The following is a 26,554-nucleotide window of genomic DNA, read 5'->3' as shown; positions in this document are numbered from 1 at the left end:
CCTTAATTGAGCAAACAGGGTGTTAATTAAGCTGAAGTACTACAAATAGAGAACAAGAAAGTTGATTGGACCAAAGAGAGAGATACAAAGTATGGGAGAAGGCAGTGGTGAGGCCATTGTGCATTAGCTTCTATAAATGGGATATACAGTCTATGGATGAAGGAGAGTTGAGCAAGGTGAGATTGGTTCTAAAATTAAGAGTATTGTGTCTTCCTCCATTGTGTTTCTCTTTCTAGGAAAAACAATGAGTTACTGAGCTGGGCACCAACAAAACAATAAGAGGCAAACTGGCTGAGAGAAAAGATGAAGCACATATAAGAAGAGATGAACAAATTTAATTACATTAATCTAGGGTATTTTAATAAATTTACATATGAAAAGATGGCATGAAGGATAAATATGGTAGTTTAAAAAGCTTAACAAAGAGAGCTAACTGTATATTTTTGAGGAGGAGATTTTTGTTGGGCTAAAAATCTAGGAGAGGTTTATATGATTGTAAGAAGAGAAAATTTAGGCTAGGGGAGGTTTTAGAAATTTGGCATTGTTAACAAAGGCACCAAAAAAGTTTTGGTCTAAAATCAAAACCCTATATACCTGGGAATCTCTGGCTTGGATAGCGACCAAATGAGTATATGAGCGGTGTCCCATCCAACAGTCCCTGAGGCCCCACAATTACTAGGATCCGATATTGCACAGTCGACATTATTCAAAGAGCGTGCTTGTTCTCTTTCAGCACAAGTCAACTCAACTCCGAACCCTGTTCACTCCAAGATAGTAGATGCAATCAGAAGTTGGTGATCCCTTTTTTTATTTCCTTTTATCTATCCTATTGACTGATCAGTGATGGAAAAGGAATGGGATGAGCTCATCAGCTACACACATTTGCTAGGCGGCTTTACCTTCCTCCTCTCCTCTACATATGCTCACCTTCACGTAGCCACGGTACGGGGCGAGGGCGACCCGACCCATCGGCGCTTCCTTCAACCCAGGGTGAATGTCCCAACGAGAGAGAGAGAGAGAGAGAGAGAGAGAGAGAGGAAGGGAAGAATAATCTAATAAGAGGGTCTAGACTATTTAGACCCAGAAGAAAAGAAAGGGCCACATATGGATATATAGCCGCCCCATTGGAGGAACGGAGGGTAGTGTCGTAGTGGGACGCCAGCATGCAGCATACGGCCTTTTGAGTCTCTCTGACTTCGACTTCCGTTCTTCTTTAACCATAAATACAGAGACAGTGAGACAAAAACCTCCCTTCCAAGTTCCAACTTCTCGCCCTCTCTTCAAAAGCCCAAAACCCACTTCATCTGCAACCAAGTTCTTGGAGAGCGCCGTTTGATTCCCCCTTTTTAATCTTCAAATGGTACAGGTATGTCTCTCCCCTTTTCTTCTCTTTTTTTTTTTTTCTGCCATCATTCTCTTTCCCATTTATTATTAGTTTTCTTGTTTCTGGTTAATGAATCAAGTGAACCAGATTTTGCATTTACTGCTTTTGAACTTTCAGCAAAAGGTGATCCTCAAGCTCCTGACCATGACAGATGCCAGGACGAAGCAGAAAGCTATGGAAGCTGTTGCTGACATCTTCGGTATCTTCTCCTTTCCTTTTCTGTAAAATGAAAGTAAAAAAATAGAATGCACGAATTGGTTGCTTTATGTTGTGAGAACTGAGAACTACCGATACCAATTTTAGTTAGCTTGATGGGTAGTTCTAACATTAAATTCTCTCCATTGTTAGTGCAATTATAGTTGATGGAACACCAGATTACCAAATTAAATAAGTCTTGAAAGAATTACCCTGCTTAGTACAGAACAGATCTCTTGTACAGTTATTACCTGATGATTTCTTCTCAAACTGGGTTGAGACCGTTTGAGAAAGATGGTCTGATTGAGAAATGTATCAATTTCATTGACAGTGTAATTTTTTTTCTCTCTAATCTCTCCTTAATTAGGAATTTTAGTTGTGAGATTTACATTTCTAATTAACTAATACTTAAAACGATTTTATTTAATTGGGTAATTTTTCGAGTGAACAGGGGTAGATGCAATTGCAGCTGATCTGAAGGAGCAGAAGATTACGGTCATAGGAGAAATGGATGTGGTTAAAATCGCCAAAAGATTGAAAAAACTAGGGAAAGTAGAAATAGTATCAGTTGGGCCAGCTAAAGAAGAGAAGAAGGAAGAGAAGAAGGAGGAGAAGAAGGAAGAAAAGAAGGAAGAGAAGAAGGAAGAGAAGAAGGAAGAGAAGAAAGAAGAAAAGAAAGAAGAGAAGAAGGAGGAGAAGAAAGATGACAAGAAATAAAAAGAACCGAGGGAATCATAAATAATTTTTCCTGTAATTGAAGAGATAGAGAGGTGATAATTCTTCTTCTTCATCATCATATTCTTCTTGAATTTTCAATTTTGTGAAAAAAAAGTAATACTCCATTAATTCAATATATTTATTTATTAATGCAAAGGACAGACCAGTGGAACATATTTCTGTCTTTGGTTTGTTTTGTGGTCATTGTCATTCTTAACTGGTTTTGAGGATTTGTTCATCATCACAATATAAAAAGGAGAAGGAAGAGAAATTAAGAGCTAACCAACTTCTCTTCACAAAATTAATTATTTTAACCATAAACAAAAATACCCAGTTACCCACCAAACGCATTAACACAGCTGAAGCAAACAAAACAAACGTTTAGAGGAATGAGTTATCAGATTCTATCAGTCTGGACGCTCCATCGTTGATGCGGTACAGGTCACTCCCCCGTTTGGGACTGCTTATTGTTGTTGTTGATAAATGCTTATTGCATAAGTGATTATTAATAAGTGTTTATTTATTAAAATGACGAATCTAACCCTCATTTAGGAGTATCACACTTGAAAATGTGAAAAATACAAACCTGGATCGAATTTTTGGTTCATTCTAGGTTGGAAGATCCATCCCTCTCCCTCTGCTGCCCCTGCCGCTGCACTTAAGGAGATGATGAAGTGAGGAGTGAAATGGTGGAATGAAAAGAAAACCGTGTTCTTTTCGACCAGGGGTACACTGCTATATTGAAAAAAGGTGGAGACAACTTTGAAAAAAAAAAATCAAATAAGTGCTTTTTGAAAACCGAAGTTTTTGACTTCCTCAAAAATCAAAATAGGTTTATTTTCTGGAATAAACACTTATTTAACATTTTTATCAAAACATACATAAATGCTTATGGTGTGATCCTGACCTAAAAATAAGTGTTTATTAGAATAATTACTTAAAATCTGTTCCACTACTGTCTTTTAGAACATAGCTCTTTGTTTATGGTTGTAAGTTGGAAGGAAAAGCTTTGTAAACCAGCTACACACCTAAATGAACGAGTGGACCGAAGGAGTCGTGATGTAAGGATTATTCGCCTGTTGGATTGGTGCCCCTCGTATTCCAATAATTTACCTTTTAAGGGAAAATTCTCAATTAGTATCTTGTATATTGGGTTAGTGTCACTTTGGTCTATGAACTTTAAAATGCAATAATTCAATACCCAAACTTTTAAAATGTGTCAATCCAATACTTATCTATCATTAATCAGCTGTTAAGTGATATTTGAAAAAGACACAAATGTCCTTTAAATATCATCTAATTTTCCTTATCAATCATTCAAAGGTTAACAAAAAATTAACAATCCCAAATCAACATTCTGGACCTCACTTTTCTTGAATAAAAGAGGCAAGAATTTATGATTGTTAATTTTTTGTCAACATTTAGATGTTATTAAAGAAAATTAGAAAGGTATTTATCTTTTTCAAATGCGATTTAAAGACTGATTAACAAGTGTATTGAATTGACACGTTTTGAAAATTAATTACTGGATTATAGTATTTTACACTAGGCCCAAAGTACGGTTACTAAACGGGAATTTGCTTTGCTCTATTTGTTAGACGTAACACATCAGGTCCGTCAATTGGATATGTGGAAATAATAAACCGAAGAACTGCCTATGAGAAAAGAAAGAGAGGGGATCTGACTGTAGGAGTTGTGGAAATCATTAAATCAATCAAGGCTCAAGGAAGAATCGGCCTCAATCGATCGGGCCACATGCTTTGACCCTTGGCCTTCACTTCCTATGCCGATGCGCTACGCGTGGTAGATAGAGGAGCTCAAGAAGAGAGTAGACAGCCAGAATGGCTGTAATCCATCATCCATGGAGAATAGCCTAAAATTATTTGCATTCAAATCAAACCTTCGAAGAACAGCAATGGAATATGATGGAGAGTGGAATAGAAAACATGGTTTTTCCCATAGACTGGTCTGAGCTGCTCCTGTTCTTCTAAACCCAGAATCGTTTTAAGTAGAAACTTTTTAGAATGGGGATTAATAAAGCAGCAATATGAAAGGATTCTGATACTTTCAGACGACAGACATGAATGCCATCACGGAGCCTTACCTCTTATTTTAATATAAATTCCCCCAACCCCCTAAAAAAATTAAATCAAAATACCATCCACAGGAACTGAAGCTGAAAATGACGACTAATCTTCTCCAGCATCATCTGTTAGTCTGTTATCCTCCAACTTCAAAACAACGCCAACTGCAACTGTAATCGCCACACCGACGACGCATGCAGCATCTTCCATGGTTCCATTCGTATATTTTATATTTGATGTTTCTGGCTTGTTGTGAACTTGTTTTTTTATGTTTCGTTTATATATATAAGCCGAAAGAAACATACAAACACCGTCAGTTTCCACTTCAGTTAGTCCAACTGCAGCGGGTCACCGACGCACACACTACGTCCACCCAAGCTATCCTGTCGATATACGTCATTCAGCACGAGAGTTGATTCAATTCTAATTCCCCACCATTTCTTTCTTTTTTATCAAGAATGCGTCCACTTCTTTCTTTCTTCCCACTGAAGTCACATGCTTTGGCGTGTTTTCCACCTTTTCTAATCCAAACATGAATTGAGGAACAGAACAGTGTATCATGGGTAACTACTACCAGACTGCTGAAAGCCTGTAACCATAACCATTTGATTGGTAACTAATTAGAAATCCCGAGAACCAACCAAAAACCCAAACCGAACCAAATAAACAGCACATGTGCCTACAATAAAAGTAACACGTTTTAGCTTTTAGCTTTAGTAGGACATGCATCCACTGTTAGTCCTCCGAAGAAACTCCAGTCCAGTATGACTCCGTCACGGGGTGCCCACTGCCCTGCCCTCTTCGGTTTTTCAGCCACAATGCGTCTGACCGACCATGTGCAGAGGATCCACATGCACCTTCAATGGACCCATCCCCACAGATTCGCTGCAGCTGCACGGAAACAAAATTGGAATATGCCGATCTCATCTTCTTCATAAGAGATGAACTCTTTAAAAACCTTTTAACATGTATCACTAATCTCAGTGACAAACATGTTATGATGTTGCTTTCTGGGTACATGCAATTGATACATACACAAATATAAAATATAGTTATAAGTAAAAGTAATTTGATTGTTTTCGTAGATGTTAGGACAATTAAGCAGAATGGGCCCATTAGGATGAGGCTTGGTCCCTCGCCATTGGTGTAACAATTTTCAATCCAGACTGTACAATTGAAATTTGGAAGAGAACCTTGAGTCTTAATGGGCCAAAAGTCATTCACACGCGAGCACGAATCGATTAGGTCCAAATCAGTTTTATTTATTTACGGATTTCTAACGTATTCCGTCTGGTATGATTATGGTAGATAGTCTAGATATTCTATAAACAGTCACCTAATAAAGGCGCCTTCCTTTTTGGATTTTGAGAGGGGAAAAGCAGGTCAATAGGATTTTGATTTTCATTGACCAAAAAATCCATGTTATTTTCAGATTTATGTGGGGGTTAGGAAAAGTTTATTTTCCTGGGTACCATTTACCGAGGGAAAAGTCACTAACACTTGAATGGGATAAAAATGACCCTATTAATAATGAATTTTTATGAATAAAATGATCATTGTCTTATTTATCTGGGAAATAAAAGAACATCAGTAAATGTACTTATCGGAATAAGTCTTTCATGGGAAACACTTACCCGGTGCCTTTACCCAGATAAGCAACTTACCAAAAAACCAAACGGGCCTTAAGAGATAAGACTAGAATTTGTAGATTGAATACCATCCTATTCTAAATTGGGATTAGATTGTAAAAGATGGGGCATTCCTGCAAATTGCAAGTTAAAAAGTCCAAGAGTGGATTAGAAAATTTGGGCTACACCGTATTATTGTAACCTGTAATTTAATAACCAATAGTACATTCTCCACATCTGTCAAGAGTCAAGACTAATACCATACTAAACCATTTGTTTTTCCAAATATCGGGTGTAAAAGAATAGGACTGCACAAATCCTGATTGTCAAATTGACTAATTCCTTTTGCTTTATATTTGACTGTCTTGTTTGTAAGAATTAAGGGCCCATTTGGTTTGCATTTGGAATAGGAATAGAATCAGAATGGTCTATTTGGTTCAAACTAGAATTGGAATGGGAATTAGAATCAATTGGAATGGGACTTTATTTCCAAGGGAAGGGGAGGGAATGGCCATTCCCTCAAATGGGGGAATGTCATTCCACCAGGAATGGGAATGAAATTCTAATTCTGCCCAACCAAACAGTTGGAATCGAAATGGCTCATTCCAATTCTCATTCAAGACTTGTATTCCCATGAACCAAGCGGGCCCTAAAATATGAAGTAAAATGATGTAACCCCCAATTTATATGAAACATAAGGGTGCTAAGATAAGGGGTATTTATTTGAGGGGTTCAACTATAAAACCGAAAAAAACATGGATCCAATCAACTGGTATCATAAAAGTGGTAACCAGTCAGGTGGTATTTATCTTCACAACTCTTCTAGTATCATGTCTTTCCGGTAGCATAGATTTTTCTCTTGTTTGGGAGTGGGGTAAGAAGGAAGATGGTGTGATCCACTTTATTGAGAAAGAATTGATGTAGGAAGGTGGTGCAAATTTTGCATCACTTTTTCATATGCAAAATTTACACTGTCAATAAGTGCAAATGGGACAAGTAAATTTTGCACCATATAGAAGTGCTAATCATTACAGAGAAACAGATGCAGAACTGAATCGAATGCATAATTTACACCCATTTCACACAGGTTCAAAGTATCATTTCATATCGGCCTGTATTGGCCGATACATATCGTATCGCAATAACCCCGATACGCCCCTACAGAGGGTGTATCGGGGTTTTAACCAATTCAGGGGGTGGAGGAACCTTAAACCAGCCCCTCAACCGGATTTGAAAAATAAATGTTCCAATACTGCCCGATACACCTCTACCGACATATCGGGCTTATCGATATTTAGAACCTTGGTTTCACATTTGCACTACCAACAAACACAGCTTTAGCAAGTATAAGACGAAACAAAGAAAATAGACGAAGAAACGAGGGTGGTTAAGAAAAGGAGATAATAAACCTTGTCTCAAAGATGACAAGAGATTTGGTATTTTACAGTTTGATAATGTACATCTTGGCATTATTTGTGTACAATCAGATGTGGAAATGAATATAACAAAAAAATATGAATAAAATAGACCAAAAAAGAAAATGTAAAGAGTCAAATAAAGCAATTGGGGGATTGGTTAATGGGATTTTTGGTTCCCATTGATCAAGATATTCATATTCTTTTTTCGGTCCACAAAAATATATTTTCCTTCATTATCTAGATAACTTTCCCATCTGGGGAGAAGTTGATGGGACAAAATTACCCCTTTCAATAATGACTTTTTTATGACTAAAATGATCATTGTCTTATTTATTTGAAAAATAAAAAAATGTGGACAAATACACTTACCCAAATAAATACCCGGGTAAATGCATCTATCCAGATAAATAACTTCCTGAAAAACGAAACCATTTATACTCCACGACAGTGGTCGGCAAAGATACAATACCCTACACCTACAAGCTACAACTTACCAAAACAATGCTACAAAGGGCCTTCTACGTTCTAGCAAATGAAACCATTCAAGCCAAAGCATAGTTTCAGCCTCCCAACTCGCATAAGAGAAAGGTGAGTGACCGAACTAAACATGAAATGATGAAAATGAAATTATCTGCATTATTTTAGTAGGGCCTCTATAATTTCTTGCTTCGTTGAATCAGCTAACGCTGGCCTGAGTCTTGCACAAATGCCTCTGTTTCCGCCCCTGTTCATTGCACTTGCACCATTCATTTAGATTTTAAGCCATCACAAAGTGGCCCTACTCCAGTTCAGCCTCAGCTTTTGTTTTGTTTTCTCCTTCACTTTTCTTTTTCTCACAGTTTTAACAATGACCAGCCCAGATTGTGTTTGACAATTATAATATCTGTTGCATATACAGCATACAATTTACCCTCTCTAGGAACATTTTCCCTGGACTAGTAATTCACTTATTCCCACAGTTCCAGTCCTAAATGTTGAGATGCTTAGCTGTTCTGTCAGTCTTAAGGCTTCTGGTGTATTGGTCAAGCATGTAACATACCTACAAACTACTAGCAACATTCAGATGTCTTCGTCTCTTTGAACCTGACTTGTCCAACCAATTAACTCTAGGTTTTACCCAGTTAAAAAAAATCTACACTTGAACACAAGATGCAAACTACGAAAATGGTTACCATCTCTCAAATTATCAATATTAGCTTTGGACCCAAAAGGATGACAATAAATTCAATCAGAAGCTACACATCCAGTCTTTTGAAGTTTTCTCAGTCACAGGGCACCACAAAGGACATAATTAGCTCAAATGTCAAAAGGATTTGGGGCTAAAATCTACCAGATGGACAGATTCGAGAACACTTTTGGGCCCTATATTGCAACATGGAGGATTCTGGTTCATTTAGACCCCAGCACTGAGAGGTTCCACCAGAATACAGGTTCTCCAAACATAAAGGTGCCTCGTCAATTAGTTGGTCAAGACCAATGAGTAAATTTCATGAATCAATGAAGCCATGCCCCTAGTTCATAAAATCAGCCCAACCTCAAATTGTATAATGTGGGACCAACCCAAACAAGAAGTTTCAGACACTAGATCTTTTCCACTTTGAACTGCTCCAATCTGAAATCAAACAAATCAATCCAATTATACCAGCCAGTATTTCAATTTCCCTCTTGTTTCTTTTTGAGTATCTGTGCAAATTAGGAAATTTGTAAGATTTAAGCATGCAAGGATTACCTTCTTGGTTTTGAAGATAACAGGAGTCCTGTCTTAAGAATTCAAATAAAAACCATTGGACTTGAGACAAATAGAACCATCTTCACAGTCCTGATATAGAGAAAGCCTCAAGATCCAGTGGTTTCACAAACCAATTGCTGAAGGGTGAACTATCTTTAAAAATCTTCAACGAGGATCTATAATCTTGAGATTTTGCCTGCAAGAGAATGTGATACTTCAGAACAATCTATGCATATACTGATGATCAATAAACGTTACCAACTGCTACCTACTGGTTGCATAGATCTTTCGTAGTTTGAGACTATAGTAACCAGGTTTAACCAAATAAGGTGAATGACTTGAATAAAACCCTAGATAAGGATAATGTCAACTAGAACTAACTGCAAAGAATACTACACTGACAGTGCTTGGTTAATAATATTCACAAGAGGCCAGATGTAGTACAAAGTCAGGAAACTCGCTCCCGTGAATTATGTGATAGCTTCCACCTGGTTCTCCCATTAGTTTCTTGAATGAAGATAAATACTTTCATGTTATCATAAAAAGATGTTTTGGCATGCTGCTATAAAACAACTAAAAGATGTCACTTTTTGCTTGCTTTTTTTTTCTAGGACAAAATTATTTAAATGAGTAAAACCACCCTAAAGCCCATATGATTTTGTGCTTTGGGATGATGGCAATTTAGAGCGGTTTAGTGCCACTTCAGTAGGCATATTGTGCTTCTTGTCAAGTTTATATCCTTTAACCCTCTTTTTTCCCTAAATTTGATCACTGAACTCCTCAACTTGGAACCCTAATTCCAGGGCTTGTTCTTTGGGAATTGTAGAATCAGTTTAGAGCCCAAGTCCAGTAACAGAATATTAGCCCATATTCCAACTTTTTGTAGTTAATTTTGTTATTCAAGCACACCATCTTCATGTCATCTCAAGCCTAGTGTGTTAATCTAGTTATAAACCAGCAAAATCCTTCAAATCTCAGAATATTTTAAATCCTAGATGTTGTTTTCTAAAACCTAGCAAATAGGCACTTCATAGTGGTTGCCCTCTATCAACCTTTTGATTTCTAATCTTTGTCCTCAAAATGCAATTTACTGAATTCCTAATTGAGTGTGTTCAAAGGGGAAAATAATAAATTGAATCTGAATATCTTTGCCAAAAAGTATATATGACTTTTTGATAGTAAATTACTATATATTACCTTCAATTCTCGATAAGATACCTCATCAGATTGCAGTTCATCAAAGCATTCTTGTTTCAATGACAAAAAAAGCTGCAATAGTCGCTTCCTAGCATGAGAAAAATGCACAGGATATAATGATGTACTACCAGAAAAGTTCCCATTACCATCCATGCATATCAAGCAAGTGTAATACAACAGATGTAATGCTTTTAAAAGCATGAGGTGTATGCTATGAGGCATGCCATTAGTGAAATTGCCCTAGGGTATGAATCATGGACTCCTTAAGTTGGTACCTTTTAATATACAAAAAAGCATGCTTTTTATTGAGGCAGATTTTTTAATGCCACAACCCTAGGGTAGGCTATGCTATAAAAAGAAAATTGCAAAAGTAAACAATGTTTACCAGTAACAAGCTTCAAGAATGGGTTAAACAATCAACTTTAAGAATGGATTACCATATGACTTCAGTTGCAGTGGATCAACAGCCGTCTTAAGCCTAGGAATGGAAAGAAATAAAACTTAGAAAAGAAACATTCTCCCTCATCAAGCAGAACCTAGGGGATGGAAGATTTTAGGGCTCAAGATTGATGACAACAAAAGGCACCTTCACTACCCAGCATGGACCAGGCATATGACATGAACCAGAAAGAGCTCCCTCCCCCACCCCCACCCCCACCCCTCTCTCTTCTTCCCCCCCACCATCTTCTGATCTCTGTTCTCTCTGGGGGTGAACTTCCCTCAGAGGAGTTCCAGAGTTAGACCAAACCTAACAGAATTCCTCATCAAAATATAGAGATTCTTGATTCAACTACCCAATTTGAGGGTTGGCACTGATTTTCATGTCCACAGTCCACCCTCTTTGTCTCTGATTTTCTTTTGTCAGTCCATCAGTCCATCCATGTTGACCCACTTGTCATGCTTGATACAATTTTTGTTACTTCTAAAAAATAAATAATTCATTTATCAAAAAAATAGAACTAACCCTATGCAACACCATTTTTTTTCAATTTGCATTCTCTGTTGGGTTTCATCAAATTTACCTTCTCTTATCATTGAATTTCTGTTCAGATTCCCATGTAGCATGAGAGTTTAATTCTAAAACTCAACCCATCCCTTAAAAACACTAGTTCTCCCTCTCAATTTTTTCAGTTACAGGTCCAAATAAGATGTTTCTACTTTTCCATCAATACAAATCAACTTAGCCTTAACCCTTAACCCCAACTGTATATGTTTGGCTACCCGAATCATGTCTTGTTATCATGCTCTACGCATGTTTTCCTTAAACTATAAAACCTTAGATTGTTTATTACCGCTTTAAGTCTTCAACCACATTTTTCTTTGGTCTTTGACTTGCTCTTTTAGAGTCTTTTACTTGTGCCAAGTCACTCCTTAGTTGACCTTTTCCATCATCTAGTCATCAAATGGGGCTACTCATTTCTAATTCCATCCTTTCTAGTTTTTTTTTTTTTTTGATAAGTAAAGAGTCATATTCCATTAATTCAAAGATCGGTTACATGAGAATCCCCTTAGAGAGGCGTGAGGTGCTGCCTCTCCATACAGAAAACACAGAAAACACAAAAACTACATAAAAAAAAGACTGTTACAAAAGACACAAATTACAGTTGCGCCCAGAACAATGTTTCCCTGTTTATCCCTTGTTTTGCCAAGACATCAGCAAAAGCATTAGCTGATCTCCCACCCCACTGTACTGTTACAGAAATATTCCTTGTTAGCCATTTGAATTTCTTTATCTCATTCTTAGTCCCACGTGATCCCCTAACCCACCGATCTCCATCCTTTATAGTATTGCCATTCATCCATCTCAGCTACATTCATTTTTGAACATGTTTCTTGATTGACTAACACTTCATCCCGTATAATAATAATGGTCTTATAGCTGATGTCTTGTAAAATTTTTCTTTTAGTATCGTTAGTATGCACCAGTCATACAGAACATCAAATGCAAGCCTGCACTTGTTATGGGAATTGCTTCTGCTGAGAACACTAAATTACAGCTGCTGCTGCCGGCGCCCACATCAGCACTTCAATCACCCTGCTCTAATTCCGACTAACATCCTCTTCAATTCTACATTATAGATGATTGACCCAAGATACTGGAAGTCATTAGTTTGGGGTTTCTCTTTATCATCAAATTTAATTATACCACCATTGTTACTACTATTTTCACTTAAATTGCAAGATATGTATTGTTACTCCAACTTGAAACCTTTTTTACCAAGTCATTTCTCCATTTTTCTAGCTTTGCAGTTATCTCATCTTTAATATTAGCAATCAATATTATATCATCAGAAAACAATATAACATCATGGGACCTCCTGTAAATTTCTGTCTAAAATGATTCCTAAAACCTTATACTTGAATTCCCTAACTTGTCTTGCATCAGAGCACCTCACCTCATAACTCACTGTTTGAAAGCATTGACAGACATGCATATGTGATACATACAAACTCAATGGAATATCTTAGATAAAGTTTGTTAAAGTACTTGCATAAAGATGACTCAGTAGAGGGGTACAATGCCCCCTTTGCAGAGGTGCCTTGCTTTCTGCCAGTGGTTCCAAGTATAACTTCATGCAAACCAGATTTATTCCAGCAGATAGAATACCTGGGTACAAAGCATAAAGTTTGCTTTTGTCAAGTAAATGATTTGTAATACAGTAATTGCATAGGTATAAATGAATCATCTAAACCTACCCACAAGTCAAAGTTGTTGCAGCAGTGTCTGATTGCTGAAACTCATTTAGCGGTATAGGAGCCTCCCAGAACAACGGCTGCAAACAGTGTAATAGTAGTTTTATCAAAATGCTAGTTTACCATGTTGATTGAGACATTATACTTTTACACACATTACAAACCTTGTTCACTTGAAATGGAGGCATTATCTCTGTAGATAGTTGAAGGATGCGATCACAAAGTGCTCGTTTCAAATGAATTTTTAGTGGAAATTCTTCAGAAGCATTGCTAGGAGGCCGCCCAACAGTAATGGAAGATAGATAGACTGGCTGAAGAAAGAAGGAAAGTAAAGATCCTGCAAAAAGGGAGGGGTGAGAGAGAGTAATACAAGAGCAACCTAAAACAGCACCAATCTTAGTGGAAAAAAATAATGTAGCAACAGCACAAATTAATAATCAAACTTGGCATTAATTGGTTCTTTTAAATAAAGTCATCAGAACTTGTTTTGAGTTCAAACTTGGCATTAATCGGTTCTTCCAAATAAAGTCATCAGAACTTGCTTTGAGTTCATAAGCATTTGTTCAAAGATGCTTTAGATCTATGAAAATGCTTATTTGCTGTTAAGATCAGCTCTGACACACACATACACACACAAGTCCATGTTGAGGTCTTAAAATTCTTAATCCCTAAAAAAATGATCTCCGGTGAGCCCACTGACTGAAGCTTCGAAAACCTTCTACTTTCTAATATTGTTCATTCATTCATCCTAATAAAAGATATTTTTAAAAGATAATTAAAATTATAAAATCGTTTTTTTAGGGTTAAGAATTTTAAGACCCTAGCATGGACTTGTTTGGGCTTGCCTCAAGGGACTTGGTAGTTGGTACAAAGGCAGCTTGTAGAATTAGGAATGAAAGATGTAGCATCACATTAACTATTTTAAATAATGAAATTGAGAAATAAAAAAAGAAGTTAAAAGTTAGACATGCTTGAATATGTTTTGCATGCTATTTTTATTTTAGTTTTGCATTTTTCACTTTGAATATGTTTTATGTATTATGTTTATGTAATTAAATTTGAGCTAATAGACTTTTTTAAACATTTAGTTTAGAATTAGTTTGATTTTTTAATTAATATTATTTTTAGTATTTTCTTAATCTATTTTGAATTTTTTACATTTTGTTTTGCAATTTTTTTATTTTTTTTTTAATTTTGTGTGTTGCTTCAAAAAGGCATGCGCCTCGCCTTGTGCCTTGCACCTCGGGCACAGAATGGCCTTTGCGCTTTTTTTGTGCCTTGCGCTTTTAAAACAATGGTTGTTCCTATCTTGTTCTGGCACATTTTTTTTCCTTTACAACCGAACAGTACAGCTTTACATTAAGAGAATCTTGAACTGGTTGGCCGCATGGTCATGGCTCATTATAAGTATCTTTGACTTCATACAATTACCAATCAAATAAAAAGTTAATCAACATGCAATCCTTACACCTCCTACAACCATTGGGTAACAGCTAGTCTTGGTATGTTTAGAGATATCATTATTGCAAACCATGTAACAGACCCACCCTTGACCCAACTCAGATAGGAGCAGGTCATGGTTCCAACCATCCAGTTCAATCCAGGTACTACAACACTATTATGGCCCTAATCTGTACTAGTTCATTTCATAAGTTAGTATAAAAGAATAAAAATAACAGGTCAATACACCTTTTTCATGCATATTCGATAAGAAAATAAATTAAGCATGTAAAGTTCGGACTCACAATAGATGAATTATGTGCCATTCAGTTTGATCAAAAAATTATGCATCAGTAAATTGTTCAACCATAGTTTCAGAGCTCTTCCAAGCCTTTGCAATTCTTCTGGTCCCTCTTTTACACTATTCTTTCTTGACCTTCAGTGCCTGTTTGGGAGGGGCTTTCATGAAACAGCTTCTAGCTTTGCAAGGTGGGCCCCATTTGGAAAGCCTATAAGCCATGTTTGTTGAAAACCCTGGAGAGCCCAAAATGATTGTTTGAAAACCAAAAACACGGATTTTCTGCTTAAGCTTCTTTTAGTGGCTTCTCCAAAGCAGCTCAGTGAAAGTAGACCAACCAATACTGAAGCCCTCCCAAATAGGTCCTCAGTTTCCTTGGGTTGTGGTTCATTAATGCATATGGAAGGAAAGAAACTACAGAATTTTTTAAGGGATGAAAGGCCTCTAACTTCCATATTTGAACTTGGAAGCAGTTTTATGGATACGATTTTGGTTTGAAACTTGAAAGATGTATAATTTCAGTCAGAAACGATTATTTATTAAACTAGCAATATGTTTTGGGTGTAGAGGGGCCATTTCTTGGTACAGTTCTTGGGCTCAGAAATTTGAGATCATGGGTTCAAGTCTGAGAATGAACACTTGATGCAAAAATTGGTAGGTCCCAACCAAGACAACAGGTATTTGAGAACAGCATTGGGCAATGGCGCTTTTAGGATAGTACATTGTGCAGGTATTTTTGGGCTTTGCATCCCTTTGTCTTTATATATATCTTTAAGCATGATTTTCTGGAACCTTTTTGCTTGACTATTAAATAAGCAGGTAACAGACCTTGAATCCCCACAACATTCCAACGTGCTATTTTATCAGAGCAGCTCACTGACAATGTTGTATCACCACGACCAGGCTTCCTCTGGACCATGCCAATGACTTGCATATGACCTTTTAAAAAAATTCAAAATGCAGACTTCATTTAAGCAAATCAAAACTAGTATTGAATCTATTTAGTTTTCCATTTATTTAAAGTAGAATGGAAGCCAAATATGTATAAGTATGGTATAAAAAGAAAGTAATAGAGGTATCTACTAGAAAATAATGAACAATATCAATTTCATAAACATCACATAGCAATAGGAACAAATTTACACAGCCAACTTAGGAAAATAGGTAGAACTTCACATGCTTCGTTCACTTGGTTGCCAAGGTCTGCAAATTCTCTAGCTGATTTATGTGTGAGAGAGAAAGTACAAACAAACAGGACATGTATTTAGGATCATAACCCCTGAGCTAGTGGGATAAGGCGATTAAAGGGACTAAGAATGACTTTAAGATGAGCAACCAAGGGGGTGGCTCTTCTTTTCTGTTTCTTTAAGATAGACGAAAGCCTATTTTCTACTTGCACCTTGCCTCTCATTCTTTTCTTAATAAAGTTGTTATCAGTTACTGTCTTACCAAAAAAGAAAAAGAGAAGATTACTGGATTTAAAAACATTAAGAAATAGATATCAAAGCAACCTGAAAAAAAAAATGGAGAGAGAGACCTTATGCTCAAGCATGAAGTGAGAACCCAAACCGAGATAGCATCAGAGTCTTAACTAGTAATAGAAATAGATAGTATAAAGAACTACCGAAGGTATGTGCACATTTTACTAGGGACATTCACACCAAATTTTGGTGTGGGTATGCATCACTCTGATCCTCTTCCAGACATTGACGTGGAGCAAAAGGACAAGTATATTGGTGCTTAGCACCCTCAGAATGAGAAGGAAAATTTTGGGTTCCAACACTGAGGGGAGAGTTGAGAATTTGTGAAGTTAAACTTTTAGCCAGCTCAATTAAATGAATTCTACACCAAGGTCCAAAACAAAAACAGGTGCTTGCAGAAATGTCTTTCAAATTGGTGTATTTTCCTGTGGGCATAATTTGGGTGACAGAATTAAAAAATTTTGTTTCTTCTTGTTAGAATAGCTAGTTTATGTAATTAGAATTAAATAGTTTCTGTACTGTAAGTGCCACAAGGACATAAGAGTCTTTTTAACTGTTTTAATTCTCACCCTATACATATTAACAGATTCTGGTGCTGCAAGAACTGATTCAACCTCCCAACCTTTTCTCTTCTCTTCTCCATTCTCTCTTCTCTCTCCTCTCTTCTTTTTTCATATTTCTACTACTTTTTATTACTAATGTGGTATCAGAGCAAGATTACTGAGCTTGAGAGCAGATCAAACAACTTCTTTCTCCTTCATCTTGCTGTCTTCTCCAGATTGAGATCAAAAGAACAAACCTACAACCGATACAGCAGTTCCCTTCCTCTTGGTCGTGTACCAAGGAAAAAAATCTATGAACTAAGGCGGCTGAATGCTGGAGAAAGTATTGTGAATTTTCAAATCACTTTTCTGTGGATCGTGGGATCTTTGTACCTGAGAATGGGATTTTTGTAGGTCACAGGTGACCTGTTTTTGACATTTTTTGGTGTGACAGCACTGTTTGTGGTCTCTCCTGGTGGTTGGTGTGATTAAATGGTATGAAAGTGTGGTGGACTGTGACTGTTGAGTCTGTTCAGCCCTGAAATCAACCTGGAATTTTTTTTTTTTTTTGAGAAATTATGGCTGGTTTCTGTCCAGACTGTAGTGTGTGCATGTGGGCTGCAGTTCTAGGGTGTTTCTAGGACTGATCTGTGTCAGGAGGGATCCGTGGGTGTGTGTTTAAAGCTGAATAGTGAGCTGAATCATGTCCTTCGAAAATTCTGCAACTTCTGGGATTTCTGTTGGTCAAAACAGAATGATTGGGGGGCTGGATATGAGTTTCCCTATGGCTGTAATTCCCTTTGATGGACTAAATTACCTTGAATGGTCTAGGGGAATTAAGCTCTACATTACTGCTAGGGGGAAAATAGGGTATATCAGTGGTAAAGTGAAGGAACCAAATACTAGAAGTGCTGAACATAACAGGTGGATCAAGAGAATAGTATGGTGATGTCATGGCTCTTGGTTTCCATGCTACCACAAGTGCAAAAGACTTTTATGTGGGCTGAAATAGCTTGTAAAATATGGGAACAAACAAAATCTACCTATTCAAAGCAGAGGCAATATGCAAAGATATACTAATTGCAAGTTGAATCATCCACTTGTAAGTAGGGAGAGAGGAGTCTCTCGGTATATTACTCAGATCTGACATCAATCTAGAAAGAGTTGGACCACTATCAGAGTGTGAATTGGAAATGTGATGAATATGCAAAAGCTTACAAGTCCCTTGCCTCCCAGCAATGGATATTTACCTTTCTCTTGGGACTGAATCCTATATATGAATCTATCAGATTACAAATCTTGAAAGTGTGATGAATTGTTCAGAGGGGGAACCAGTTGCCCTAGTAGTCAAGGGAGGTACAGGTAGAAATGAAGGGGAGTTCTTTTAAGAAGGGTGACTTCTAAAAGAGAGTGGATGACAAAGATAAACTTTGGTGTACTCACTATCAAAAGTCCAGACACACTAGAGACACATGTTGGGATATTCATGGGAAGCCCAAATGGGCTCAAGAATTGAGTAAAAAATCAGCATCTCACCAAAGTAAGAAGCCGGTACAGCAGAATCAGAAGAAATATAACTCAACAAATGTGGCCTCTCAAGAGACTTGTCCCATGGTATCTTAGGACTGTCCCTCTGGTTCTGATCCCAAGGAAGAGATTATCGGTTCTTTTTGGAGTTATATGATAGGACACTTCACCAAGTGGATTCTAGCCCTACTCCGGCATTTGAGTCTACATTAGGTAACTCTGCCATTGCCTCCCATGTGTCATCTCATACATCTGAATCCTCTTGGATAATTGACTCTGGAGCTTCAAATCACATGACTGGTAAGTCAAATTTATTTTAGGCATATAACCTCCTCTCTAGGAGAGGTAAGGTGAGACTGGCTGGTGGCTCATTCTCTACCATAGCCGGTCAAGGAACTATCATCCCTTCCCTATGGCTTTACCCTCTCTAATGTGTTGCATGTTCCAAAATTACCTATCAATTTACTTTCCATCAATAGCATTACTCAATCCTTGGATTGCTCAACAACCTTTTTCCTTCTTCTTGCATGTTCTAGGATTTGACCTCTAGGAGGACAATTGGTAGAGGAAGTATGGTGGGCGGCCTCTACGTGTTGGAGAATAAAGTTGGTCTTGTGGCTACAAAGTCTTTGAGTTTGTCCAATGAGAGTAAATCCCACTTATGGGATAGTTGTCCTGGTCACCTTTCTCTTGAGTCATTAAAGGTTGTGTTTCCAGAGTTAAGTCTTTGTCATTAAATGAGTTGCAGTGCTAAATGTGTCAATTGAGTAAACATTGTCGAAGTTCTTTTCCTTTGAGAAATAAAAGATTTGAATTTCCTTTTCACATTGTTTATTCAGATGTTTTGTGCCCTGTTACTCTACCTTCTAAAATTGGCTATAAGTATTTCATTACTTTGATTGATGACTACTCTAGATAATATCTGGATTTATCCCATGCAATCTAGAGAAGAAGTGCCAAAGATTGTGAAAGATTTTCAATGCATGATTTTTACTCAATTCCGGACTGAGATTCATATTTTCCAATTGGACAACACAAAAGAATATTTTCATAGTGATCTCACGGAGTTCTTGGCTTCATGTGGATCCCTTCACTGAAGCTCCTATGGTAAGACACCTCAATAAAAAGATGTTGTTGAGAGAAAATATCGTCATCTTCTTGAAGTTGTTCGTGGATTATTATTACATATGAATGTTCTGAAACGTTGGATGAATGTTTTTATGTGTGTTGCATATTATCAATTGTATCCCATCTCAGTTGTTAGATTATAAGACCCAACATCAACTTTTGTTTCCTAAGGCCCCTTGTTCTCTAATCCAATGTGTGTCTTTAGGTGTCGTTGCTTCATTCATGACTTGTCTCCTACTCGTGGTAAGCTTGACCCTCGTGCAATCCCTTGTGTTTTTCTAGGTTACCCTTTGTCTCAAAAGGGTTATCGGTGCTATGATCCTACTTATCGCAAGTACTATGTCTCCATGGTTGTATCCTTTTTAGAGAGTGAAACATTTTCTCTCTGTTTTTCCTCAAGGGGAGAGTAGGGTTGAAGAGAAACACACTTAGGTTCAACTAGGAATGGCAATTTTCCCCATTTCCCCGACCCCCGTGGGGATCCACCCCGAATGGGGCAGGGATGGGGATGATTTTCCCCCCGCAGGGACGGGGATGGGGAGAGCACTCCCCGCCCCATGGGATCCCCACTAATATATATGTATATATGTATGCTTATGTTATATATGTATATATGTACACATACATCTATATATTAATATTTTTAAAAATATGGTTGAATATGTTTGAATCTTTTCTAATAAGATTGTAAATTTTAATTATTTTATTTTTATTTTTTTAAATAAAATAAAAAACAAAAACAAAATGGTTAGCATTATAAAAAATCGCGGGGAATGGGGATCCTCACAGGGATGGGGATCCCCGTGGGGACGGGGATGGGGATAACCTTGTCCCCATTAGAGGGGACGAGGACGGGGACGGAGACGGGGATGGGGACGGGGACGGGGATGGGGATTTTCACGGGGACGGGGATGGGAATTTTTGCGGGGATGGGCTCCCCATCCCCGCCCCGCCCGTTACCATTCCTAGGTTCAACTACCTCCTCTTCCTTATCCTTCTCCATTTCGTGTTTTTCTCTGTCACCACAGGGGCCAACAAAGTTCAAGAGTTGTGGAACCTATAACTATGCTACAGACATTGATGTATCCTTTTTTGATATGCATGATCCTCTTGATATTGATCCTCTTACTATTGATGATCTTGATGTTCCTATTTCTAAGAGAGGGTGTTAGATCTTATACTACTAATCATCCTATCTCTCACTGTGTCTTATGATCATATTTCACCTTCATATCATGCTTTCCTTTCCTCCATTGACAGCATTTTTGTTCCTAAAAATGTGGCAGAAGCTTTATCCATACCAAAATGAACAGATGCAATGAAGAAAAAAATCAATGCCTTGCACGAGAATGGAACTTGGGTGTTGGTAGATCTTCTTGAAGGAAAAAAAAAAAAAAACCTAGTGGGATGCAAGTGGGTGTTCATAGTAAAGCCTAGGGCTGATGGTATAGTAGAAAAGTACAAAGCCAGATTGGTGGCAAAAGGGTTTATATAGGTGTATGGAGTGGACTATGCAGAGACCTTTACCCCAGTAACCAAGATGAACTCCATCAGAATCCTCCTCTCATTGGCAACTAATCTTGACTAGGAACTTCACCAACTAAACATCAAAAATGCATTCTTGAATGGTGATCTAGAGGAGGTGTACATTACTCAGCCTCCGGGGTTTTGTGCCAAAGTGATGGAGGCCCATCCCAAGGCCCACCTCACTCCTAGGGGCGGCAGCTCCTAGGATAAGGCCAAGAGTCCAAGATAAGCCAAGGAAGGATAATTCAAGATCCATCAAGACTCTTCCAAGACTCCAAGACTTATCAAGAATCCAAGCTTATCAAGACTCTTCCAAGATAATTCAAGAATTCAAGATTATCCCAAGATAATTCAAGAATTCAAGAATTATCAAAATTCAAGAATTCAAGATCCATCAAGAATTCAAGAATTCTAGATAATCCAAGATTCATGCAGGGATAAGATCAAGGGAGATCGGACGGGGGAGATCAAGTCAAGAAGAGTTCGATCCTATCTGCAAGTTTGAGATGTTTAGATCAAATCTAATTTCTTTTCCTAGTTCTTTTATAATTTCTCAATGTATTATAAATACTGCTATTTCCCAGAATTATGAATCAATTTCATACTTCAGATTTCAGAATTTCTTCAAGTTCTCTTCTTCCTATTTTCGCCACCTTTTCTCTCTCCTAGAGAAATCGTGTTATTCGCTAGGTGCTAGCGAACGCCCGGTGCTTGCATAGCCAGCTCCGGTTCTCATTGCTTACACGCTACGTCACAAAGGTAGTGAGTAGAAAGTGTGCAAGTTAACAAAAAAAAAATCATTATATGGGTTGAAACAGCCATCTCAAGCCTAGTTTAGTAAGTTTCACTTGGTTGTACAACAGATGGGGTTTAAACAATGTCAGTCAGATCATACTCTACTTGTAAAGAAGGGTGAAGGGAAAATTGTAGCTCTAATAGTGTATGTTGATGACATAGTGGTCCCAAGGGATTACAAAACTAAAATATAGAAGTTGAAGAAATTCTTACCCACTCAGTTCAAAGTGAAAGATTTGGGTCCCTTACATTATTTCCTTGGAATTGAAGTTGCCCACTCTCGAAAGGGCATCTTTATTTCTCAAAGGAAATACGTCCTAGATCTATTAAAAGACACAAGCAAGTTAGGAGTGAAGCCAATTGATTCACTCATTGACCCTAATCATCAGTTGGGTAACAGTCAGGGGGAGGCTATAAAAGATGTGACTAAGTTCCGAAGACTTGTAGGGAAACTCTTATGTATGTCCATGACTAGACCTGACATTGCTTATGTTATGGGTGTCCTTAGTCAGTTTATGCATAACCCTAAGACCACCCACTTTGAAGCTGCAAAAAGAATTCTTAGATACCTCAAGAAGTTCCTAGGAGCTGATGTGTTATTCTAGAAGCATGGGCATTTGAAAGTTGAAGTGTATACAAATGTTGGCTAGGCTGGGGTAGTTGATGATAGAAAGTCTACTAGTCGGTATTGCACTTTCGTGGCAGGAAACTTAGTCATCTCGAGAAGTAAGAAGCAAAGTGTGGTAGCTAGGTCGAATGCTAAAGTAGAATACAGAGCTACGTCTCATGGAGTTGTTGAAATCATGTGGATAAAGAGCATGTTAGGTGAACTGGGCTTTGCAATTAACAGTCCTATGTCACTCTATTGTGACAACAAAGCTGCTATCAACATGGCAACCAACCCAGTCCTCTATGATAGAACAAAACATATTGAAGTAGACAAGCATTTTATTAGGGAAAAACTTGTGAGTGGAGAAGTATGCACTCCCTATGTCAGCTCAAAAGAACAACTTGAAGATATCTTCACCAAGGGTCACCATCACTTGCAGCACAACGATTTGTGTGACAAGTTGGGCATGATTGACATCTATGTCCCAACTTTAGGGGGAGTGTTAGAATAGCTAGTTTAAGTAGTTTATGTATTGTAAGTGTCACAAGGGCATAAGAGTCTTTTTGCCTTGTTTAATTGTCACCCTATATACTAATAGATTCTAGTGCTGCAAGAACTGATTCAACCTCCCAACCTTTTCTCTTCTCTTCTTCCTCTCTTCTCTCTCTCTACTCTCTTCTTCTTTTATATTTCTACTACTTTTTATTGCTAATACTTCTCTTTCTTCTCCTTTCAGGTGGCTTGTCTTCCATGGGTATGGATGCACAGGATATCAGCCCCTTGTCTCATCTAAGGTCACACATTATAAGCTAAAATCCAACTTATCATTCAGAAACTGAGAACCCAATAATTAAACGAGTATGTGATAGTAATGTGTATTCAAATTACAAGTTTTTATTCATGTTCTATAAAATCCTAAGCTAATACTTTGTTATATATACCATACTGCATGCTAAAGCATCTATCAATTGCATTAAGAATCCATAAAAAATAAATTTAAATAGCCAAGTCATATTGCATACTACAAAACTTAAATCTTCAAAAGCAGGACTTGTTGCATTCATGACAATAACCTTCTCCCCAACCAAAAGCCTTCCAGATTTCTTTTTGGACCCTTAAATCTTCAAGATGTGTTCGTTTAGTGGTCCTATGTCATTGATAAAATAATCTCACAAATCACAACTTCATACTCCAAATAAGCATATCTATTATGATACACAAACAGTTTTAAATCCTCCATTACCATTATTCTTGATTGATGTTTCAAAACATTCATCCACAAAACCATTAGGTTTGCTCATATACATTTGTGAGCTCTCTTTCTTTAGGATAAGATCTCTTGACAAAGCCAGTGGTGAAGTAGTCGAGGCATCCCCACCTACAAGACACAAAGGAAGGATGACATGATAGCGGTACATATGAACACTTTTTAAGATAAACCATTAGGATCTCTCATGCAAGAACAGAGACAGTAATTTCAGAATTTTCTTATGCCAATTAGACTCACAGGGCAACTGTGAAATGTATAAGTGCAACTGCCAACCCGGTCTCATTGAGTACTTTCCTTGGTAAGGACCATTTGCCTCCAAACGAAAAAGAAAGTCCATTGCATCATTTTCTCCTTCATAATGCCCATACTTATTATAAACTTCATTAAGATTCGCAATCTCTGTATAGAAAAACCTATCATCACCAGGATTAAACATTTTTGTACGTTAATAGGTGCATAATTTTCCTTCAAGTGCGCATTACATCTTATCATTTCAAATTTAGCACTGAATAAAGTTTAGACCATTGAATTTGTTAAAAGGTAATACCATAAAAGGTGAGACTAAAAACGTCAAGAAGAAAAAGAAAATTTGACAATTACATAGCTGAGAGGTTCCAAGAAAAGATCTGCATAACATATAGCAGCAGAAGATAAAAGGACGCAAAAGATGAACAAGGAGGCCTTTAGTGAAAACCTCAATAGTGCTCTTCGTGCAATAATTTCTGCATGGGAGTCGTTTACAACATCTCCGTGTGGACTCAGGAGTGAGCATCCGAGACATTTAGTTCCAGTCCCCAAAGCAACAACTCGCAAATCTGAAAGACCAGAAAGGCATCAGACCGAACCACCGAAAAGCAACAAATTGTCTCTAGTCATAAACGTAGGATATGGGAACAACCAAACAAATTCCAATTTAGTTCCAGTACAACAATCATATTCAAAGCCTTCTCGAGAACATATTATGATTCTCTATGTTACCAACAACCAAACTTCCGCATTGATCAAATAAATGACTTAAAAAAAAACACGGGATGGAAAAAAAAAGGGGGAAATTTAGTACACAGTTTTTAAAAGGAATAAAAAGTAAAAACATAGGGCTTGTGTGGACAGAAAGTAATACCTTGGGAAGGAGAAGAGACGAGGAATGCAGCCAAAACGGTGGTTTCTCGGCCTTGAGGCTTTCCTTTCTTTGGGAGAGAATTATAAACCGAAAAAACCGCCTCCGAAACCTTCTCTCCCCAGTACTCTCCCGAACGATACAGCAGTTCAGGATCAGAGCAGGAATCCATGCTTATTCAGAGTCTCAGAGACGCCGGAGGGGTCCGGATGTACTAGGCACGTTTGATAAGCACAATGACTCAGGCACACAACGAGTGAACACGTAATAGCTGTGTTACACATGTCTCTAATGCACTCTAAATCCAAACATTATGGAGACAGAATTTATCCATTATTTTATTATTTTTGTTAAAATAATTAAAAATAAAAAACAATAAAAAGGGAAAACGTAAATGAATTCCAACTCCGATACGTTTAGATTTTCCTTTTTCATTGTTTTATTTTTAATTATTTTGGTAAATATAATAAAATAATAAATAATTTCTACTTAACAGAGCAAAAACGTTTTGATAAAAAGTGCATTAAGTGGGACATGTATCATACAACTATTACGTGTTCACTCATTGTGCTTACCTAACATCCCTACTACATCCCGATACACGCCTAGAGGGCATTGAATCACGGTATAATTTTTTGGACTAGTTTATTCTGTTATTTAGAGGGACTAGTAATTAAGCACATAGAACGTGAAGAATTTTTCTTCATATTAATTACTTGAATTTTAGATATATCATAGTTAAGATAGTATTTGAAAATTAACAAACGTAACAATATGATTAAAAATAAATTTAAATATTTATTATTCAATTATGACATCATGGGTTTCGTTGAAAAGTTGAATCACTAACCCACCATCTAAATAAGAATAGCTTTGCTTTTTGATTAGTTTTAAATTAGGGAAAATTATAGTCAGAGCCGATTGTACATTTAAAATTAGGCAATAAGTTGGTCCATAAACCAACAAAACTCTGACAACCGGCTCTATATTTCATATTATAAAAACCCTCGCCATGTCATCAGAGGCTTATGTGGTTATTGCCAACATGGGAATCTTAATTATTGGACTCGACTTGGGCCTAAAATATTGGGCTCAACTTTTTTTTTAGGCCACGCTTGGGCTTTCATTATTCTTTTAGGTTTTGAGGTCTTTTAATATAAATAAATTAATTTTTAATTGAATTAAAAAGGAAAAAAAATATTTTTTCCAAATTTCTAGCTGGGCTCGGGCTCAAGCCCAGGCTTCGGGCTTTATATGAGGGTCAGGCTTGGGCTCAAGACCTAGGCCCGATGAACATATTTTGTTAATGTAGAGGCAAAGCCCAACCCATGAACATGTTTACTCTTAATCCATGTTGGAAACAACAAAAAGCTTATACCGAAATTGCCTTTTAATGTTGAGCGATTGAAAAATATGAGGGTTAGGCTTGGGCTCTCTCTCTCTCTCTTTCTTAGTCTCCCTCACACTCTCTCACTCATAGTCATCTTTATATATGTATATATATATATATATATATATATATATTAAATATGTGTATATATATTATATTTATTAATATTATTTACATTTTGATTTCCTTTACTTTAAATATATACCTTTTTGAAAACAAACTTTTAATTAAAAAATTTGGGGATTTAGGTCCCCGATGGGCCTCGTGTAATGGATGGGAAAAAGGTGTTAGGGTTTATTGATCTTAAAGTTTATTGTTCTATGGTGCTACACAACCCAAGGGTAGGGATGACAATTTTTCCCATCTCCATCGAGTCTCTGGCA

General features: G+C 37.2%; 2 protein-coding genes across 8 annotated transcripts; one reads left to right on the top strand and one right to left on the bottom strand.

Moving 5' to 3' along the window:
* Positions 1-939: 939 nt before the first annotated feature.
* On the top strand, positions 940-2,480 carry LOC104608719 (heavy metal-associated isoprenylated plant protein 39-like). Its single transcript, XM_010274776.3, has 3 exons — positions 940-1,366; positions 1,502-1,583; positions 2,031-2,480. Exons 1-3 carry the CDS (start codon positions 1,358-1,360, stop codon positions 2,294-2,296), a joined length of 357 nt encoding a protein of 118 aa, XP_010273078.3. The 5' UTR covers positions 940-1,357; the 3' UTR covers positions 2,297-2,480.
* Positions 2,481-8,587: 6,107 nt separating this feature from the next.
* Positions 8,588-25,063, bottom strand: LOC104608721 (denosine deaminases acting on tRNA). Of its 7 annotated transcripts, none has more exons than XM_010274777.3 (11): positions 24,785-25,063; positions 24,359-24,479; positions 23,902-24,077; positions 23,638-23,772; positions 15,613-15,723; positions 13,211-13,383; positions 13,050-13,126; positions 12,841-12,960; positions 10,353-10,440; positions 9,156-9,351; positions 8,588-9,038 (listed from the first exon to the last, which is right to left on the bottom strand). In XM_010274777.3, exons 1-10 carry the CDS (start codon positions 24,951-24,953, stop codon positions 9,238-9,240), a joined length of 1,284 nt encoding a protein of 427 aa, XP_010273079.1. In that variant the 5' UTR covers positions 24,954-25,063; the 3' UTR covers positions 8,588-9,038; positions 9,156-9,237. The 7 variants fall into 7 exon arrangements, with proteins under 7 accessions (XP_010273079.1, XP_010273084.1, XP_010273082.1 ...); XM_010274782.3 differs by having other exon boundaries at positions 13,054-13,126; XM_010274780.3 differs by lacking the exon at positions 10,353-10,440.
* Between the last annotated feature and the right edge of the window lie 1,491 nt (positions 25,064-26,554).

This window comes from Nelumbo nucifera, chromosome 6 (genome assembly GCF_055504915.1).
Source record: "Nelumbo nucifera cultivar China Antique chromosome 6, China Antique-T2T, whole genome shotgun sequence".
Lineage (NCBI taxonomy): Eukaryota > Viridiplantae > Streptophyta > Magnoliopsida > Proteales > Nelumbonaceae > Nelumbo > Nelumbo nucifera.
The sequence above is the reverse complement of the archived record's forward strand: the minus strand, read 5'-3'. Positions and strand labels throughout refer to the sequence as shown.